Below are 21,698 nucleotides of genomic sequence, written 5' to 3' on the forward strand. Positions count from 1 at the left end.
CAGGGGGAGTAGGAGAGGGAGAAGCAGGCTCCCTGCTGAGCAGGAAGCCCGATGCAGGGCTCAATCCCAGGACTCTGGGATCATGACCTGAGCTGAAGGCAGAGGCTTAACCCACTGAGCCCCCCAGGCACTCCAGAACCCAATTCTTAAACCGTAATTCCAATTTGACAAAAAGTGACCAAGAACTAACTAAACTCAGGATACAGTAAAGCAGAGGCAAAGTCAAAGTTGCTGGCATTGAGAAATATGTAATCTCATCTAGAAATAAGACATGTAGATAAACGTTTCCAAAACAAGGAAGATCATAGTGCTATAACCATGAAAGAAAGTGCTTTGGAAACAGAAAGAATTTTCAGAATGCAAAATAAAGGAAAGGCTTTTTTTCTGGAAGCAGTGTCACTAAATTTGGGTTTTAGAAATAGATGAGATTTTAGGGAAGAAATTTGGGAGAAGGGAATAGTAAAAGCAAAAAGTAGAAGTCTTTGACATCATGGTTACATCTTAGGATGTACAGTGAAACAGAATGGGAACTACAACCAAAACCATATGTGAGTACCTGGCTTACCTTCTAAGAAAGAATGGATGTGATTTGGGGGTAATTGTCCATGAAGGCTTGTGAGCAGCAAGCCAGGGAGTTTTTTTTTAGCAGCGTAGAGATAGATAAAGAGCAAGGTGAATGCTGACACAGCTGGATGGGAAGAAATTGTTCCTGAGGCCATAGTATGAATAACAGAGAAGAAGGACTGACAGGTGAAAAGATATTTTATGCCCCTGTTTACTCTGAATCAAGGATTATCCAACTATTTTTTTAACTGGAATTTAATTTCCCAAATTATTTAAAAGTGTCTCAGGGGCTAGAAGCATCTACTGCAAAGAGGCAGTGTTTGGGTTCAGATCTGTATTCCAACCATCAGCTGGCTCTGTGATCTTGAGAAAGTCTCTTAATTCCCTGTGCCTCATTTTCCTAATCTATAAAAGTGGGAGATGTGGTTACTAAACAGCGTGATACACCAGACACATAGCAAATGTTCCCCAAATAAAACTACATTATTTAGCCTTTATGTGCCATCAAATCATTAGGAAGTTATCCTTGACTATAAATAAATAGACAAAAATGTAGTTCTCGGTTAGTTTGATGGATATAAACAAATCCATCAGGATTCCCGCCATTTGAGCTCTTAAAGAAATTTACTTAAACATGGGGCACCTGGGTGGCTCAGTGGGTTAAAGCCTCTGCCTTCGGCTCAGGTCATGATCCCAGGGTCCTGGGATCGAGCCCCACATCAGGCTATCTGCTCAGCAGGGAGCCTGCTTCCCTCTCACTCTCTCTGCCTGCCTCTCTGCCTGCTTGTGATCTCTGTCAAATAAATAAAATCTTAAAAAAAAAATGTACTTAAACAAGTATAGCATAGTAGACTTTGGTGCCAGGTCACTGCAGTTCAAGACGCATCCCTATCATTACCAGTTACTGGTGCTGACTGTCTACTGTTAACATTAGAATTAGCACTTGCTGTGCTGTGCCCCAAATCCTCATGGATAGCCTCGAATCTCAGGAGCCTCCCAAGTCTTACAGAAGTAAAACCAAAAAGAAAAGTGTAAAGATAATTTCAAACAGAGGTGCAATTCTTTCGTCCATGTAATAAAAATACAAAAATGCTATCATAAAAATAACCAAATTCACCCATTTCTAGCCTCTTCATGAGATAAAATGTGCCGCAAGCATCAAGAGCCGTACTGTAGGAACAGGGCAGCATGAAGAGGAGTGGAGGGGAGAAGAAAGGCAACTCAGTAATCAGTGTTTGGGAAAAAAATCAGATTCCCTAAAGCTCCAAAGAGTCAAACACTGGGCATTCAATAGAATAGTACACTGTTTCTAGACTGAAGGGCTTTGGTAATTAGGACACATGGCAATAAGCAGAAAATAGAGCAGGGCCCAGCCATGAGAAAAGAATAAAAAGGCTATAGACCCTGAGTCTTGGCAGAACCTAAACCAGGTATGAGAGAGACAGCCACATGAAGAGAAACAAGACATACTTAAGAACTAAGAAATGCAGAAATATTATTGTTCATAAAAATGTTAAATCAATCCCTTTGGAAACACGTGAGTTCTCTTTTATTAACACATGTGCAGTCTTTGAAAACACTACCTGTTGTTTGCTTGACTGGACGTTCAAAAGGCAACGAAGTCTTTTAAGATCTGAATAGTCCCTAGGAGAAAGAAGAACACAATGTCAACCAACTGAAGATTCCCGGAGAACTAGTCAACCCCCTGATGGAATTGCCCCTTCGAGGCCTGTTTCATAGATGGAAACCTACACACACTAAGCATTTCCTTCAGAACTCTGGAAATAATCAAACATTTCAGTAAACACCATAACCCAGAGTAACCATTGTCAAGGGTCTACTCTATTTCTCAAAAGCCATTAAATCTTGTTGCTGGCCACTGTCTGAGATACTAATTATCAGGAAGGGGTTACCTGGTGGTGATTCCTTGTTGTTTTTTATCAGTTGATTTTTCTGTGGTCTTCACCTTTTTATCTTGATCAGGCATTGTAAAACATCAATGCCCCAGAATTAACATTGCATGCCTTTCAAAACAAACCAGAGGGGAAAACTTTAGTTGGGTTGTGTGTTCCAAAATATTCTCAGGTCAAAAGTCACTTTATAGTACTTATTTAAATATGCAAAAGCTAACATTCATTTATAATACAACAATAAAAATGTTAACATGAAATTGGAAGAACAAATACTGTGAAAATGTCTATGCTACCTAAAGCAATCTACACATTTAATGCAATCCCTATTAAAATACCATCCATTTTTTTCAAAGAAATGGAACAAATAATCCTAAAATTTATATGGAGCCAGAAAAGACCTCGAATAGGCAGAGGAATATTGAAAAAGAAAGCCAAAGTTGGTGGCATCACAATTCCGGACTTCAAGCTCGATTACAAAGCTGTCATCATCAAGACAGCATGGTAATGGCACAAAAACAGACACATAGATCAATAGAACAGAATAGAGAGCCCAGAAATCGACCCTCAACTCTATGGTCAACTAATCTTCAACAAAGCAGGAAAGAACGTCCAATGGAATAAAGAGTCTCTTCAACAAATGCTGTTAGGAAAATTGGACAGCCACATGCAGAAAAATGAAACTGGACCATTTCCTTACACCACACACAAAAATAGACTCAAAATGGATGAAGGAATAAATGTGAGAAAGGAATCCATCAAAATCCTTGAGGAGAACACAGGCAGCAACCTCTTCGACCTCAGCCGCAGCAACTTCTTCCTAGGAACATCGTCAAAGGCAAAGGAAGCAAGGGCAAAAAGAGCTATTTGGACTTCATCAAGATCAAAAGCTTTTGCACAGCAAAAGAAATAGTTAACAAAACCGAAAGACAACTGACAGAATGGGAGAAGATATTTGCAAACGACATATCAGATAAAGGGCTAGTATCCAAAAATCTATAAAGAATTTATCAAACTCAACAACCAAAGAACAAGTAATCCAATCAAGAAATGGGCAGAGGACATGAACAGACATTTCTGCAAAGAAGACATCCAGATGGCCGAAAGACACATGAAAAAGTGCTCCACGTCACTCAGCATCAGAGAAATACAAATCAAAACCACAATGAGATACCACCTCACACCAGTCAGAATGGCTAAAATTAACAAGTCAGGAAATGACAGATGCTGGCAAGGATGCGGAGAAAGGGGAACCCTCCTACACTGTTGGTGGGAATGCAAGCTGGTGCAACCACTCTGGAAAACAGCATGGAGGTTCCCCAAAAAGTTGAAAGTATAGCTACACTACAACCCAACAACTGCACTACTGGGTATTTACCCTAAAGATACAAACATAGTGATCCGAAGGGGCACATGCACCCGGATGTTTATAGCAGCAATGTCTACAATAGCCAAACTATGGAAAGAACCTAGATGTCCATCAACAGATGAATGGATAAAGAAGAGGTGGTATATATATACAATGAAATACTATGCAGCAAGATTTCAAAAGAAATGAAATCCTGCCATTTGCGATGACGTGGATGGAACTAGAGGGTATTATGCTTAACAAAACAAGTCAATCGGAGAAAGACAACTATCATATGATCTCCCTGATATGAGGAAGTTGAGAAGCAAATGGGAGGTTTGGGGGGTAGGAAAAGAATAAATGAAACAAGATGGGATCAGGAGGGAGAACAAACCATAAGAGACTCTTAATCTCACAAAACAAACTGAGGGTTGCTGGAGGGAGGTAGGTAGGGAGAGGGTGGTTGGGTTAGGGACATTGGGGAGGGTATGTGCTATGGTGAGTGCTGTGAAGTGTGTAAACCTGGCGATTCACAGACCTGTACCCCTGGGACTAATAATACATTACATGTTAATTTTAAAAATGGAAAAAAAAAATGTTAACATGAGTAGCATTTCGGGGCGTCTGGGTGGTTTAGTTGGTTGAATGTCTGACTAGGTTTCAGCTCAGGTCTTGGGATCGAGCACCGCATTGGGCTCTGTGCTCAGCGGGGAGTCTGCTTGAGATTCTCTTTCCCCTTTTTCTTCTGCCCCTTCTCCCTTTTCCAAAATAGATAAGAAAATCTTGGGGGGAAAAAAAAACATGAGTAGCATTTATGGTTTATCATTCAAAGGCCTTCAGATACTTTAGGGCACAGTTTAATGGTATAGTAGCCCATGAGTTTCTGTTATCTGAGTCACCCTTGTTTTCAAATATTCTGACCAATTGTTCCAACAAACATACTATTCTCCTTGTCAGGAAAAGTGCCCCCATTGGAATTTTCCAAAATATATACTCATAAGCAAATACCTGGAGCCCAGCTAATGCTTTTATGCCTTCTTACTTGTCTTCTCGACATGTATCCTTAACTATATGCTTCTAATTCCAGGGGTTCCTCCCTCATCATGGATCATCTGCCTAAGAGCCCAGAGAAAGCCCCATCCACCTGTCAATAGCATTACGGTGTCAAAAGTAAACACAAAACTTCACTGGATCTCCAGAATTCCTAAAGCTTTCAAACTGTCACCTGATCCCCAGGTGGGTCAATGGCAGTCATAAGCTCTTCAGCAAGAATTGGGCCAGTCTTGCACAGCCCCTACACTCACTCAACCCCCCTGTCGAAAACAAGCCAACAGGCCCAAAATAGAGTCACTTATGCTAATCCCCAGGTAAGCAAATTTAACTACATTTTCAGCCCTCCCAGATATGAACACTTAAACAAGCCAAGCAGGAATGATCAGATCAGCATTAGTTAAATAATCTGCCTGATAAACCCATGTTACCCTTTAGGGAAAAGTAATCTTGCAATAGTCTACTTTTTGACTAGCATTACTTCCTTGTTCCTGCTCCTTTCTGTCTATGAAGCTCCTCAGAGTTTCTTCCTATATGCTAGAATGGATGTTGTCTAATTCATGAATCACTGAATAAAGTCAATAAAATCTTTAAAATTTACTCAGCTGAAGTTTGTTTTCAAACAATCTGGACAGTCAGTCTGGCCAGCCTGGGAATACAACCCAACAGGCATTTCAGTCTTCTAGATAAGCTTTGTAGTCATCATGGCCACCCTTCCTAGGATAAATTTTAATGCTATTTCCCACTCCCACTCAAAAGCTAAGTAAGAGATAAGGCAGATTACTTAACCATTGAACAGAAACTATTTATTTGTTTGTCCTTTTTTCCTTAATCAATTTCTGATTCAATTGTTTTAATCTCCAGACTAGAAATAAACAAATAAAAAGCTGAAGACACCCTTACTTTCAGTTACATAGCAATTACAAAATTAAATATACTATTGGTTTAATTTGATTGGATGTAAAATTTTCCAACTGTGCTTTAATGTCACAGCTTGACTCCAGAGTTATTTTCAGGCATGAGAAAGCATGTATTATTGTCTTATAATTGCATGCCTCAATCTATTGTGAAATCGAAGGTCAATTCCAAGTGTTTCAGAGATATTTAAAGGTAAAAGGAATGTGCCAATGGGTGTTTCACTGCAACAGAATGGAGTGAAACTTCATTTTGTGAAATGAACAAAGTTTATGTAAGGATTAAAAAATTATTTTTCCAGTAGAGTAGTCATATTTATGACAAAGAGTTGAGCTGGAATTATCAGTTGGGGACCACGGCTCTCTTCACAGAAGAACATCAAGAAAAGCACAAAAATAGTATTTTAGGACTGTGCTTAGGACATAACACCAGGGATTCATACAATCAAGAAATACTTACTAAACATTTACTATGTCCAATCTCAGACTGAAAACTGTTAAAGGTAAAGCAGGCTATCACAGGCATATGATTCTCCCGCAAGCAAATAAAAATCCACTTAATGACTTCAAACTATGTTTTGTGATGTACTCAGAGATTGATTTCACTTTCAGTTTTCTATAAAAGAAAGAAGGAAGAAGGAAGGGAAGAGGAGAGGAGGAGAGGGTAGAAGAAGGAAAGAAGGGATGACACAGGCGATCTGCAAATAATTTTTAAAAGCAAAAGATCCAGTGCTTCTTATATGTGGATATTAAAATGACCCCAAAGTTCTAAAATAAATGGAAATCCAGTCAAAATTAATAGAATCTGATTTTACTTTCCCCTCAAGGACAGAGGGAAAATTCCACATAGACACATTGGCCTGCTGGCCTCCAATTCCTGTGCAAACCATAGCTACAGACTGTGTTCGAAGTAGGAAATGAAAGCCACAAGGATTAGCACATGAAAATGTGTAGAAAAGCTTCTGCCAGAAGGAGAGCATATCTAGCCAGATCATACCCTGCTAAACACCCCATCTTATTCCCCTGTTTAATCTGCATAATTTGATTGAGCCAGTGTGTGAACAGGAAATAATCATCTAATAGTTTTATCAGTTTAAGATTAATGTCTACTCTGTGAGCTGGAAGAGTGAGAATAGATAACTCTCTGGGAATGTTTCACTTAATTAAACAGTAAACAAATCCACCGGAATCAGTAGAAATAGACAATTGCCTTCAGATAAAAAACAAAATCCTTTCCACTTGATGGCTGTTAAAATGGAAACTATTCAGAAGAAAACTTCGAGAAGTAGGGAATGCTCTGAAATATCTCATCTAATCCCATTTTAAATCAGCAAAAACAATCACGTTATACCAATGGTTATAATCCAAAACTGGGGATGGGGGGAAAGCAGCTTGCATCTTAAATTGCTCAGAGGCAGAATACTTACTGAGGAGGTGTTCTCCAGAGAAGTCAAGCAAGGATGCTACCTAGAGCAAAAGCTCTCCAGAGGGCAGCCTTGGTGTGATTCCAAGGGGAGCTCCAGAGTGCAGATTATGTCTCAGGACTGTCTAAACTTGAGGGAAGGGAGCAGAATTTCATGTTCCTGTTTAGCCTTTAGTCATTGGTTAGGGGTCCTCAAGGGAGGTCGTAACACCCCAAACACTCTTATCTGGGGGTAAAGGGACTCTACAAGCTTGGGGGGAGTCCTCCAAAAAAGAGACATAGGAACTGGCTGTAAGAAGCAAAGGAATATTGAAGCCAACACCTAGCACACAAATAGTCCTAAGGGATGGGAGAGGCTCTCGGTAGGACACCCATGTCATTCACTGTGATCACCAACCCCAGTGGGAGAGCTGCGGACAATGAGGATGCAAGAATCTTGCTGGGAATACACATGAGCACAGCCTCAACTTTGCCTTCTTTGCTTGACCCCTCCAGGACTTTCACTTCTCTGATCCCTCTACCCTTTCCCTCTTGCTCACCTTCACTTCAGCCCTACTGGCCTTCTTCCTGGCTCATGAACCTCCTCTAACCTCCCAAACCTGATGCTCCTCCTCAGTGCCCCCAGGGCAGCTTATACGCCCCTTTTGCAAACATGTGCGCAAAATATTGCAATTGCATGATTACCTTATTAGACCAGGAATTGGACCTCCCTGGTTCACTTTTTTTTTTTTTGGCTATAGCTTAAAGCCTAGTTGGCTGGTTTGGGATTTTTTTCTCTATTTTAATTCAGTTAATTAACATATAATGTGTTATTGCTTTCAAAGGAACAGGTCTGTGATTCATCAGTTTTATATAAAACCCAGTGCTCATTACGTCACGTGCCCTCCTTAACGCTCATCACCCAGTTACCCCATCCGCCCACCTCTCTCCCTTCTAGCAACCCTCAGTTTGTCTCCTATGTTTAAGAGTCTCTTATGGTTTGCCTCCCTCTCTGGTTTCATCTTGTTTTGTTTTCTCCTCTCTTCCTCTCTGATCTGTTTTGTTTCTTAAATTCCACATACCAGTGAGATAATATGATAATTGTCTTTTTCTGATTGATTCATTTCCCTTAGCATAATACCCTCTAGTTCCAAGGAAGGCAAACAACAAATATTTACTGTATAAAAAAAAGAATGGACCAATGGATAAAAGAACTATTTAAAAAAAAAACCTGTGTCATCACTCTTTCAATTCAAAAACCTTTCATAGAGTTTCCTCATAAATCAAATCAACGGGTGGATGTTTGTCATGTTATAATAATCTTGAATGTACTTGGGAATTATCTTGATTATTCAGTCTTGCGGAGAGAAATTAGAGTTCTATATAATATAATATGCATGAACTGTGCTTTTCAAGCAACCTATGAAGTTTCTTTTTCTTTTTAATTTGCAATCTATTATGGGCCAATACTTTTGGTCCATATCCTGTTCAACAAGGTAAGTCAGCTCGGATCACGTGGTTGGATGTCACAGCAATGTTGAATTGCTGTCAACATTTCGAAACACTCTCAATTTTGTACTATCTCCTCGTGGACCAATAACATATTAGTCTGCAGACCAACCGAATAGCCTAGAAAACTGAAGTCTCTCCTTTCGAATAGCAATATTGTTTTCATAGCAACCCTAGATGATTCTCTGAGAACCACTGCCCCAAGTTCAGAGCCTGCAAGGACTGGGTAGTTAGTTATGAGTTCCAGGACAACCAGAAGAGGGTGCGAGGGAGCCTAGAAGAGGAGAACTGTGGCTGAGAAGTTAGGGCTGAACCTGGGCTCCCCTCTTAAGCCAGAGCAGTCCCACTTCCCGGGGGTCTGTGTACAGTTTCATTTGAGAAACAAAATGCTAAAAACAAAAAAAGATAACCACTGATTTTTCTAACATTTATTTTACAGATGAGATGAGGCCAAAGAAATTACAATACTAGGCACATAAATACTTATGTTCAGGTGGATTTTCCCTGGAAATTCTAAGTGGGAAAGCTGAAATTTAGTAATTTTTTCTTTTAAAAAGGGAGGGGACACAGAAGTGAAAGTTTATGTACAAAATCCTTGTGCATATTACTTGAAGAACAGAAAGTTTCAGTATCTTTCATTTGCACATTTCAGCCATGGAACTCAAATACTATCACAGAAGGGTGAGAAAGGATCTTTCCACGCCTCATGGGATAGCGAAACCGGGTTTGGTGTTTACAGCCCTGGTCAAGTACAGACAAAATCACAGTACTGACTCACTGTTGAATTTTTTTAATCCATTTTAAAGAGACTCTCAAAGTAATTCTTTCTTATCTTCTATTATCGTTTGAAATGTGGGTTAATGCTAAAAGAAGTCCCCAGAGACACACACCTCATTTGCTCATGATCTCTTGGTAATTGCAAGGTAAACACCTATGACAGAGAAAGAAATCTATACTATGGTAAAATTACCCAATTGTCTGTAATTAATCTAAATTGTACAATATAAACCCACTAACTAAATAACAAGGTATTTGTAATATGGTTTTCAGATTCTCTAACCAGAAATTCTTTTTTATTCCACAGTTGCCTTAACTGTCCAGAAAATCCTTAAATGGCCTCATCTTTACTGAATATGAAACAGAAAGCCATTTGATTCATGATAGGAAATAGCTCCAAATCCCACTAATACTTTTTTTTTCTTATTAATCACTTCGGTGATTAATTATTTACTTCATTTACTACATTTACCAATGGTTGAGAAAAAAACAGCACTTAGAAAGTAAAAACAGTAAGAGTGTTTAACATGACTCCAGTTAATCACCACTTTGGCTACATCAGGTTTATTATTTTGAAAAAGCACTAAAATAAACTGTTATGAAGCTTACCACAAAAGGAAGTTCTAACTTCCTTGTACCGACAAATGGGAGTCCTTATTTCCTTTGATGAATGACAGTTAACCTCCATATCAGATTACAAGTTACAGATCTGTCTGTGCTCAAGTACACATTAAAGAAACCGAGAGCATTTTCAGCCCCATAACTATCTGGCAATGCAAAACAAAAAATCATTTCTCTAAGTCCTTTACTGTAGATTTTTTTCTCAATATTCCCTTAATAGCGGTCCTTTGAAAACAAAGGGTGTCAAAATGCATTAGTCAGGTGTTAATTTCTTAATCTTGATCGTTGTGCCATGGTCATCAAGATGCTAACACTGGGGGGAAGCTGAGTGAACTCACTATACTATGTGAACTCACTATACTACTTTTGCACCTTTTATGTAAGTCTAAAATTACTTCAGGATAAACAAAATACATTGGCCACTTGAGCAGTTTATTTAATTAAAGTGCTGTGAGAATAGAGAAAGGGTCTCCTTTTTACAAAGAATAATTACACTTAATCTCACAGAGATATAGTGCTTGGTCTTTTCAAACTGGTTGTGTTTTAGAAAACAATATGCCCTGCACAGAAAGTGTCAAGTTAGATGGGTCAAATAACTGGAAAATAAAACACGCACAACACACACACACACACACACACACACACACACACACACACACACCACACCCCCCTTGAAAGTAAAGTGATCTAAAAGTCAAGGAACTCCTGTAAGAAACATGACTTGCTTATACCTGTACCTGTTACAGCTCAAAAAGGCTTCTCTAAACTGTGGACTTGATTTTATCCCTAATGTTACATTGTAATTGTTCTTCAGTGGGAAACAGGTGTGGAGCCAGCCGAACAGAAACAGCTGTTATATGTAAAAACCATAGAGAATATGGACGTGAGGGTGTCTAACACCTTCCAGGCCCAGGAACGGAATGTAAATGCATGACAGGCATAGAGTAGATCCAGTCAAAGCTTCAGTCAAACCTGAGGAGGCATACCCTCTCTAAAGGGATTTAAACCCACATTTAAAAATGAAGCAAATCAAAACTCCTGCACGGGACAAATAAAACAGATCTATAGGCCATGGGTTGAAGATCATGATTCCGTACCTTCGTTTGGCCAAAGAGGAGACCGAGGCCCAGAGAGATAAAAGGTATCCATGGCCACAAAGCACCTTTAAAAGACCCCCCCCCCCCCCAACCCCGTATACCTCTGGAGGCCTAAATCCTAATGGCAAGCTCTGGGTAGATGGGAAAGGGAGAACTTGTTGACATTGGCCCTTAGCCGAGGGCAAAGGGTGATCTAATAGCAACTGATGCTTGCATAACTTCACTTCCTGGACCCTGGGGTGCTTGCAAACATCTATTCATTCATCTTGCCTCACTCATGTGAAACAGGTAGGCGGTGTATTTTCGTATCACCATGCAGAGGAAAACAAAGACGCAATTGCTACAGAACCTCCACTGGCAGGAATACGTCCCCAGCTAAAGGGCAAGTATTATCATGGCCTTGCTCCTGAGTCAAGTAGACTTGACAGCTTCCTTGTGCAAACTGTTTATACTTTAAACAATTTTCTGTCTTATATTCAAACAAGCAATTGAAGATATAAAGAATAAAAAATTCCAGTCGTATTCTGTCTCCCACTCACTCCCACAAGTATTTATTGACATCCGCTGTATGTTAGACACTTCTTTTTTTTTTTTTTAAAGATTTATTTATTTGACAGAGATTACAAGTAGGCAAGTAGGCAGAAAGGCAGGCAGAGAGAGAGAGAGGAGGAAGCAGGCTCCCAGCCAAGCAGAGAGCCCGATGCGGGGCTCGATCCCAGGACTCTGGGATCATGACCTGAGCCGAAGGCAGAGGCCTTAACCCGCTGAGCCACCCAGGCGCCCCTAGACACTTCTTTAAGACTGCCTTCAGGGTCCCTGGGTGGCCAGTTAGTTAAGCAACTCAGGTCATGATCCTAGAGTCCCAGGATCAAGTCCCACATCAGGGAGTCTGCTTCTCCTTCTGACCCTCCCCCCTCTCATGCCCTCTCTCATTCTCTCTCAGATGAATAAATAAAATCTTTAAAAAAAAAAAAAAGAATTTGCCCTCATTTTCCTGTGGCCAGTACTAACCCAAGTTGGACTGCAGGTGCTGCTCCAAAATCAACTAGAGTATGTGGCAACAGACACCATTATAGTTTTCTTCTTTTGAGGCTTTATTCCTGTTCAAATTTAGACCTTTCTCGGTAAAGGCAATAGCTGCAGATATGAATATGGTTTCTATGGATCCCTTCACTGCCACTACATAATGGTATCTGTGATATGTCTGTGTTCATGCCTTGGGTGGCTGCTGACCTAAACCTACTCAGGACATAGTTTGTCATATCTCTGTGTTAAAACAAGTGAAACCGCAGACCCATATATTAAGTAGTGATATTGAAAAGGAAAAAAAGGTCCAGATGATATGAGGGGAAAATGTATATTAACCAATCCATGAGAGTAACTTAAGTAGCACACCAAGTTTCTCTTTTCTCATTGACCCCAAACACAGCAAGAGTACATTCTGTTCTCTGTTTTTGTGTGTAAGAGAAAAGTGAAAATGATATTCATTCATTCCTTCCTTCAAAAAGTAATTATTGATCCCCTCATATATGCCAAGCACTGAGGATACTGCACTGATAAGACATGGTCAAAATATATTCTCCCAAAGCTGACCATCATGGTAATAAATCACGATAACAAATGAGTCCTGGTGATAATAAATAAGTATGGACTGAGCCCAGCACCCTAGACCTTCTAAGGGTGAAGAGAACAAGTAAATACATTGATGTCCATAACAACTGGAGGCACTATAAGAAACTAGAGTACTTTTAAGCCATAAAATTCAATTACATTTCATCTAGTAACACTTTGTTTTAAGTGCATTTTATTATTTACTATAGTCTGAATGTGCACAAACTCTTCTGGGCACTGCAAAAAAGAATCTTTGCACATCTCAGTATGTGTGAGAAGTCAAACAATATGAAACTACTGCTATTGGACCTTAAAGGTGGTGGTGGGGGGGTAGTTTCTTGTGGTACAGGCTACTACAAGGGACTAAATAAGAATACTAGGAATGTCATAAAGCAGAGGAAGCTAACTTCTAAAAGAGATTCTAAATCGAATGAATTTGGGGGAAAGGAAGATCACTGTGGGCTGAAAAGCCATGGAAAGGCTTGTGAACTGGGGACGTGAAGAAGGTCCAGAAAAATGGGTAGGGCTTGTGAAGAACTTTTCAGAAGAGTGAACGAATAAAGGGATGGAGGCAAAATCCTGGGAGTGGTTTGGGGAGACAGCAAGTAGATTAGTTGGACTGGAGCTGAGGAATGTGGAGAGAGGTGGATGATGGTACGTGGATGAGTGGCAGCCTCTAAGTCTACGGCCAACTTATGGAACAAAATAGTCACAAATAATCTCAAAATACAGCACTTTGGCATGAACATTAGAAAAAAAATGGCACCTTTCTCTTCCTCTTAGTTGTTTGGCCATTAAATCCTATTTTTCTACCATTTCTAATATGGTCTCTATCTGTTCACTTCTTTCCACTCTCATAGCCGACACCCTCATCTCCCTCATCACTCACCTAAACTACAGCAATCCATTCCTAAGCAGTCCCTCAACTTCCATTTACTCTCTCTGCCCAACAACATGGAATCCATTCTCCACAAAGCTACAAAAGCACCCCTTTTATGGACAACTCTGACCAATTAAGCCTTTGTGGGCTTTCCATTTCTGTTGAGGTAACAACAAAAATTAACAAGGCCTATGAGGTGTTCCATGGGATGATGCCTCTGTCACCCTTGCCAGTTCCACTCACACCTGACCCCTGAATCCCTGCTCTAGAGCGGGTTCTGCTGGACACCCTGGGATCTCTATTCCTGGACTCAAGGAACAAATTGGTATGGGAAGACCTGAAAGACTCATCTCTCGTGTCTCAACTTACACATCCATTCTTTAAGGTAATTTCCACTGGCATCCTCAATGGGGCCACAGCTTCACCGGGCACTGCCTTGCTGCTCTTAATAAAGGGAAGATTGCAGCAATAATCCAATAAATACAGGTGCCTGTCTCCTCTAGTTACTACAAACTAGTCAGGGATTGGGATGGCGGCCCGCTCACTCGTCCCCAGCATCCAGCACAGCATTGTTAGTTTATAACAAAGGTATTCGACAAATGGTTGCTGAATGAATGAATGAATGAAAAAGTCCCAAGTGAAACAGGATTGGGAAGCTCCATCTATAACCGGAGTATCACTAAGTATGGGGAATAAAGCTAATGGGGACAAAACTATCAGCAAATAATACGTTTGCCACTGCTGACCAGGATCCAGATGTTACAGAATGTTGATTTGACAAAGCTCACATAAACACAAGGAAGCCACAAAGTAAATGTTATTCATGTTAGATATGGACTACCTCGAGTATACAGGAACAGGACAAAACCATCTCCTAAAGATGAGTATTCACATGTGTGTCAAGTGTAGCACATAGGTGGACATTCTAAGAATGTCACATGTTCTCAAATACTTCACAGGTTTGAGAATGTGAATTCTTCTGGTTACACCACTGAGAGGTAGTCCCAAGGAGCAATGGTGGTGGACGAGACCTGCCACGTGACCTCAGATAGCCCCAGGATCTCTCTGATTAGTAGTTTCTTCATTCACCACAAAATAGAAACAACAGTATACCCTATCATCAAGTGGTAGTTGGGATTAAATAAAACAAAACACCTTCAGCACCGTCAATAGCTATAGAAATGTAAGTAATTGTTATTATGATAGCTGTTTGTAAATATTGTCATGGGTAATACTACTTATTACTTCAATCTGAAGAAACTGTCATGCTCATTTTTAATCATTTGTTACATATGCTGACTTTGATTCATTGATAACAAATAGTAGACAGAAAATGAGAAAAAAGTTTTATTTTCAAAACCAAAAATAGTCTCAATTTTAATTTTTTTAAATATAATATTATTCAAGGTTTACTATAGTAAGCATTTTGGTATATTCATTTAATCCTCAAAATGATCCTATGTGGTGGGTAGTGTTAGATCTCCAACTTACAGAAGAAGAAACTGAGGTACTGAGAAGCTAAGTAACTTGGCCAAGATCTCCTATCTAGTAATAAAACAACAGTAATAAGAGCAAATGTTTACCTGGTGCTTAGCATATGCCAATGCTATGCTCAGTGCTTTCCATACCTTAACTCGTACAAGTCTCCTAACAAATCTGGAAGGCAGCTACCATTATTGTCCCCTTTCACAGATGAGTGAACTGAGGCCAACAGAGGTTAACCAATGTGTCCCAGGTCATACAGCTGGTAAGTGGCAGAACAGGAATTTAAAGCCAAGAAGAGCCTTCCGTGTTAATCAAATGCTTTAATAACTCTCATTTATTGGTGGAATTTTTCCAGCTCTCTGTTAGCCTAAGTGAATTTTCTAGACAAATGTTTACCATTTTAATAATCAAATATTACTTCATATACACTTTTCTGAAACTTTCAGGAACAATACACTAAACATTGTGTAACTTTTTCCTGATGGCCCAGGGTCAATATTATGGCTGCTGTGCTTTCTCCATTCTGCCTCCTGTTTTTATTTTTTTTATTTTTTTTTTCCCTTTTTATTTATTTATTTTTTTTTCAGCGTAACAGTATTCATTCTTTTTGCACAACACCCAGTGCTCCATGCAAAACGTGCCCTCCCCATCACCCACCACCTGTTCCCCCAACCTCCCACCCCTGACCCTTCAAAACCCTCAGGTTGTTTTTCAGAGTCCATAGTCTCTTATGGTTCGCCTCCCCTCCCCAATTTTAACTTTCATTAGGAGGGTTTTTTAGTTTCTTTTCCAGATGCAAGCTAGTCAATTGTCATTTTGTCACTGTGACTTTGCTAAGGGCTGTGACGCTAGAACCCAAGTCAATTATAATTATCCTCAATGGAAGATTTAATAAACCTCAAGTTAGACTTAGGTGCATGACCTTTATTATGACTATTGAAATTTCAGCTGAAATGAGGGTAAGACTGACCTCTAGATAAGCATGAGTAATGATAAGAAATCATCTATTTTAGGCAATGTTCATTTTCATGGGTTCTTAAAATCATCATACATGTCACCTGGATACAAGTATGTTTAATGTTCACTTTCCTATGGAAATAGACCAAGTCTTTCAAAAATATAAGACTCATTTCCAAATCCAAGCCACACAACCTGTCCCTAGGCAGACACTTTCTATCCCCTTACCCTGCTTTATTTTTACCTGTTTACTTGTCTTCCCCCACCCCAAGAAATACAAATAGCTACATTTACATGGTACTTCCCATGTACCCATCACAGTTCTAAGAAATTTGTCAATATGGATTCATGTAATAGAACAACTCCATTTTACGGGAAATTGAGGTGCAAAAAATGAAATAACTTGCCAGAGGTCCCATATTGGGCAGTGGAGCAGCTGGCATTTGAGCCCAGATAATCTGGCATGAGATTCTGTGTCCTCTGGACCCTGCTCTACTATCCCTGAGAATATAGATTCTAAAGGAATAGTGACATTGTTTTGTTCATTGCCAAACATCCAGATGCTCAATAAATATTAACTGCCTGAATGACTTTCTAGGTCCTCTCTGCCTATCTAAGTGCTTAAACTCAGTTCACTCTAACTTTGGCCTCAAAGATGAGCTGGCTGTGACTCGCAGAGCAACATTTCTGGCCCTTTCTTTCACCTACTTTACGGGTTATAGTTTCTTTTGACCCACCTTAGCTGGCATGGTGCCCTGGACCAATCAGATGGTCAACAAATACTCATTGAGTGAATGAGTATCTTACCTGTTTGGGAGCTGTTGACAATACACCAAAGCTTGTGATCAAGTCAGATAGTGTGAACAAGTAGGAGGAGGAGGTCCTAGAAATTGCACTTGAATGAATTAGAAGATTGATTTGTACCTTCTGTGGGCTGACCATGGAAGTTTCACAATTCTCACACTCAGTGCTACTTTTTCTTTTTTGTTAAGACCTTTTTTTAGGGCAGCTCTGGTTTACAACAAATCTGAGAGGAAGGTACAGAGGTTTCTCATCTACCTCCCATTGCCACACCTGCATAATCTTCCCTATTAACAGTATCACTCACTAGAATGGTACTTTTTTTTTTTTTGAAGATTTTATTTATTTATTTGACAGACAGAGATCACAGAGAAGCAGGCAGAGAGAGAGAGGAGGAAGCAGGCTCCCTGCTGAGCAGAGAGCCCGATGCAGGGCTTGATCCCAGGACCCTGAGATCATGACCTGAGCCGAAGGCAGAGGCTTTAACCCACTGAGCCACCCAGGTGCCCCTAGAACGGTACTTTTTATACTGAGAATGAACTACATCGGTACATCATGATCACCCAACACTCTTGGTGTTGTACATTCTATGGATTTGGACAAATGCATAATGAGATGTATCTATCACTGTAATATCATACGGTATTTCCACTGCCCTAAAAATCCTCTGTTCTCTGTCTATCCATTTCTCCCCAACTCCTAACCCCTGGCAACCACTGATCTTTTTACTGTCTCCAAAATTTTGCCCTTTCCAGAATGTCATATTGTTGAATTCACACAATATGCAGAATTCAGATTCTTTTCAGATGGGCCTCTTTCACTTAGTGATATGCATTTAAGGTTCTCTCATGTCTTTCCATGGCTTGATAGATCATTTCTTCTTAGCACTGTATAATGTTCCATTATCTGGCTGCATCACAGTTTATCCATTCACCCACTAAAAGATATCTTGGTTGTTCACAAATATTGGCAATTGTGAATAAAACTGCTATAAACATCCATGTGAATATTTCAATTTCTTAAACGTGAAAATTTACTAAGTATAAGGCACTGTGCACTTGATATGAATTGTCCACATTTAGTCTTTAAGACAAGCATGTGAGATGGCTACTATCATCAGTGCACTGTACAGATAAAGAAGCCTATTGGAGGCAAAGTCATTTGCCATGGGCCACTGAAAATGCTGAAGCCGGGATGCAAATCCATGTATCTCTGACTCCAAAGCTTTTCTCTTGCAAGCTATGCTGTACTCTCTATTTCCCACTTGAAACCCATGCCATGCAGTAACAACCACCATCATACTAATTATGAAAGATAGACTCTGAGGTGAAGTAGTTTGCAATTACCAAGGATCTTGAAATCTAAGTAAAACTCATAATTTCAATATTCATATTTTATAAATAAATCTTCACTGGCCAGAGATTATTTCAGACTTTTCTGGAACTAAAAAAGGGTGTCATGAAAAGTAATGGCTTCTCATTTTAGAGATTTGTTCGCTTAACCAGTATTTGTTGAGCTCCTGGTATGGGCATGATACTGTGAGAGATACAGCAAACGCTGAGTAAGACTAATGTAGCCTCTGCCTTCACAAATAATATCTAGAGAAGGGAAGAGAAAAGTAATGGGGCAACACAAAGAGCAAGACTGGAGAATGAGAATAGGGCTGGGGAGGGTGCAAAAAGTGGAGTCCATTGTGGGCAGTGTGAACAACAGATGAAATTACAACACGGGACAGACACTGGCATGTTCTGGGAATAAGTGAGATGGAAATGCTGATGGGAGGCCTAACTAAAGAGCTGGAGTAGGATAATGCACAATCTTTGCAGGGAAAAAAAAAGACATATATATATATATATACACACATATATATAATTTTATTTTATTATTTTTTTTTTTTACAAGAGAGATCAGCCTAACTCTCCTGGGGAAAATGGTTCCAGACCAGAATCAGGGAAGCTGGATGGGTGCTGAATTTAACCTAGGAACTGGCGGAAATTTTAATATAGTGAGAATGGAGATGGTGATGTGGAAATTGGTTTTTGATGTCTATTGAGAAGCTAGAGGCTTGATAATTGATGGATATGCAGAAGAGGTGGTGTCAAAGACACTGCCCAGAATGTGATTTTAGTAACTGGATAGGTCTGCCCAAGATAGGGAACCCAAAGTTGTGGCAGTCTGGTGGGAGTGGAGGGAGATAGCTTCTAGGGTCCCACGGCTGGGGAGTTAACTGGCAGGTGGATTTGAGGGTCTGGCGCTTCGTGAAGCAGCCTAGGCTGGAGGTGGACGCTTTCCAGTCATCGGCAGACCCGTGATGCGTGAAGGCGAGGAAGTGGACAGCCTCACCCACGTGGTGCAGAAAAGCAAAGAGGGCAGTCAAAGCAGCATCACAGAAAGGGAAGGCAGAAAAGCGACGCCTGTAAAGAATTTCATGAATGAGGCTGCAGAGGTATCGGAGAAGACTGGAAGAGACACGCTCCAGGTAACCAAAATAATTCCTTCACCGAACTGAAAGCGCCGTCAAACATCGTTGATGGCACCTGCCCACCATCCAGTCGCACGACACCAACCCTTCTGCTAAGAGACAGGCTCAGGGCGACTCGCCTATCCGCGCCAGCCCGCACTCCCTGCCCCTGCCCCAGGGCGAATGAAGCTGACTCCCGGAGGCTTCGGGCTGCTCCACAAGGGCCTGTGGGCATCTCCTTGGAGACCCTGCCTCAAACCGCGCGCCGGCGCAAAGGAACGCCCGCCCCTGCCCCACTCACCGCGCCCGAGGGGGAGATCCCTCCTTCAGGCCAATTTCTGAATCTTCCTCCTCATCGTTTCTGCTGCTGCCACCCGCGGCTCCGGATCGGGGGACCCGTCCCGCCCACCCCCCCAACCCACTCCCTGTCCCCTCCACCTCGGGGACACCACTGCCTGCTGCACCGTTGGTACAATCAAATCCTGCTTTGGGCCACCAACCGGCGCTGGCTGAACCAATGCCAACACCCCTTCTTCCGCTTCGCCGGGGCACCTCGGCCAATCAGAAACAGCCGTGCTGCGGCGTACCGAGCGCCATAGCGACGGGTGACACCCGCCTCGGGGTTGCCGTAGCAACCACAGAACGCGCAGGTTCTAGCCCCAAGGCTGCAGGCAGAAGAGGAAAGTGGTCCTTCGGGCTGTGCCGGGCGGGTCCAGTGCATCCTGACCTAGAGCTACAAGCCTACGGGCAGGTTTCTTAAACCCTGCATTTTTTTTGGGGGGGGGGGGGGTACTTGTGTGCAACTTTTAGCATATGAAATAAAACGGGTGGGATGGAGCTGCTGCTTCTTAGGGTGCTTAGGTTCAAGAACTGCTATGGCCTAAAAAACCCTTCTCTTCCAAAGCAAATAGTTTGAAAGGATCAACGCTACATGCTACATAGCTTTCATATAGTGCGAACACATTTTCGGTTACTCAAGGGCACTCCACACCTCAGGCAATGACAATAGAGTGTTGTGAAAATAAAAGGGACCGGGCATTCAAGACATCTGTATTGTGGTTCACCTAGCATAGGCAAGTCTCTTCACCTTTTGGTAAATTCTGAAGCTTCTTGAAAAGAAGTCTGAATTGCATTAAAGTCAAAAAGATTATGAAGCTTTAAAAAATGAAAAATATTCATGCTCATTTTATGCCAGACACTATTCCACGACATCAACTGATAGTAATTATTTTTCATCCTAGTTTAGAATTGAAAATGGAGGTAGAAGTTTCCTAAGTCGCCCAGTTAGTTACTGGAGCACGTAATAAGTGCTAGAGTCAGGGAAGAACGTACACATTTCTGTGTAGGTAGGACTTACAGTTTGAAATGAGAGCCCAGTCTTAACCACATTGATGCTCCAGATTTCTTCAAGTATAGGGCCTACTCGATCCCATCTTAATATTGCTCAAATGACCACCGTGTCACTTAGTACAGTGACTACAGCTCCCAAAACTTGACTTAAAACGTATACAATGAATCTTTACCCGATGTGTCTCTGCTTTGAATAATGAAAAGCAGACCTAATGGGATAACAATTAAAAATATGTATTCTACAAGATGGGATTGGGAGGGAGACAAACCATAAGTGACTCTTAATCTCACAAAACAAACTGAAGGTTGCTGGGGGGAGGGGGGTTGGGAGAGGGTGGTGGGGTTATGGACATTGGGGAGGGTATGTGCTATGGTGAGTGCTGTGAAGTGTGTAAACCCGGCGATTCACAGACCTGTACCCCTGGGGATAAAAATACATTATATGTTTATTAAAAAATTTAAAAATTTAATAAAAAAAGAAATTTAAAAAATACGTATTTTAACCTACAAGAACAAGGTCCCATTTTGGAAATGTAGAAAGGGGAAATGAAAGCGACTCAAGTAAATACAACAGAACTAGTTTAACTTCAGAGAACATAAAGCCAGCAAGGTTACTATTACCAATTGGAAAACAGAAGTTGAGTGATGCAGAGTTGAAAAATGTTCTCTTAAAGACATCTTAAATATTTAGCTATGAGACAAAATGATTCCAATTACTTCTACCCTTCATCAGAATACTGAATGTGCTTTCTATCTTTCTCTTTCTCAACAAAATGGTAAACTAATATTTTGGCCTTTCCTGAATAGAAGTGAAACTTACATAGAAGATTAAGATGAAGGGCACTTGCCTCTCAAGGAGAGGAGTGATGAAGATCCATGGCCCTGATGTTTGCTTAAGTTTATGGCTTATGTGGTAGGGCTCAAACTTGTAAGCCCTAACATCCATTACCTTTTTTGTTTT

The 21,698-nt window shown here is 40.7% G+C and overlaps 1 protein-coding gene across 6 annotated transcripts in view; it reads right to left on the reverse strand.

Moving 5' to 3' along the window:
- The window catches only part of NEK10 (NIMA related kinase 10), a 227,445-nt gene extending 207,628 nt beyond the window's left edge, over positions 1 to 19,817 (reverse strand). For all 6 annotated transcript variants that reach the window (XM_046002046.1, XM_046002044.1, XM_046002042.1 and 3 more), the window contains exons 1-3: positions 19,689 to 19,817; positions 2,478 to 2,588; positions 2,148 to 2,208 (exon numbers count right to left, since the gene is read on the reverse strand). In XM_046002046.1, coding sequence (XP_045858002.1) covers positions 2,148 to 2,208; positions 2,478 to 2,551 — 135 coding nt within the window. In that variant the 5' untranslated portion in view covers positions 2,552 to 2,588; positions 19,689 to 19,817. The remainder of the gene's footprint in view (positions 1 to 2,147; positions 2,209 to 2,477; positions 2,589 to 19,688) is intronic.
- Positions 19,818 to 21,698: the final 1,881 nt, after the last annotated feature.

Source organism: Meles meles, chromosome 4 (assembly GCF_922984935.1).
Source record: "Meles meles chromosome 4, mMelMel3.1 paternal haplotype, whole genome shotgun sequence".
Taxonomy (NCBI): domain Eukaryota; kingdom Metazoa; phylum Chordata; class Mammalia; order Carnivora; family Mustelidae; genus Meles; species Meles meles.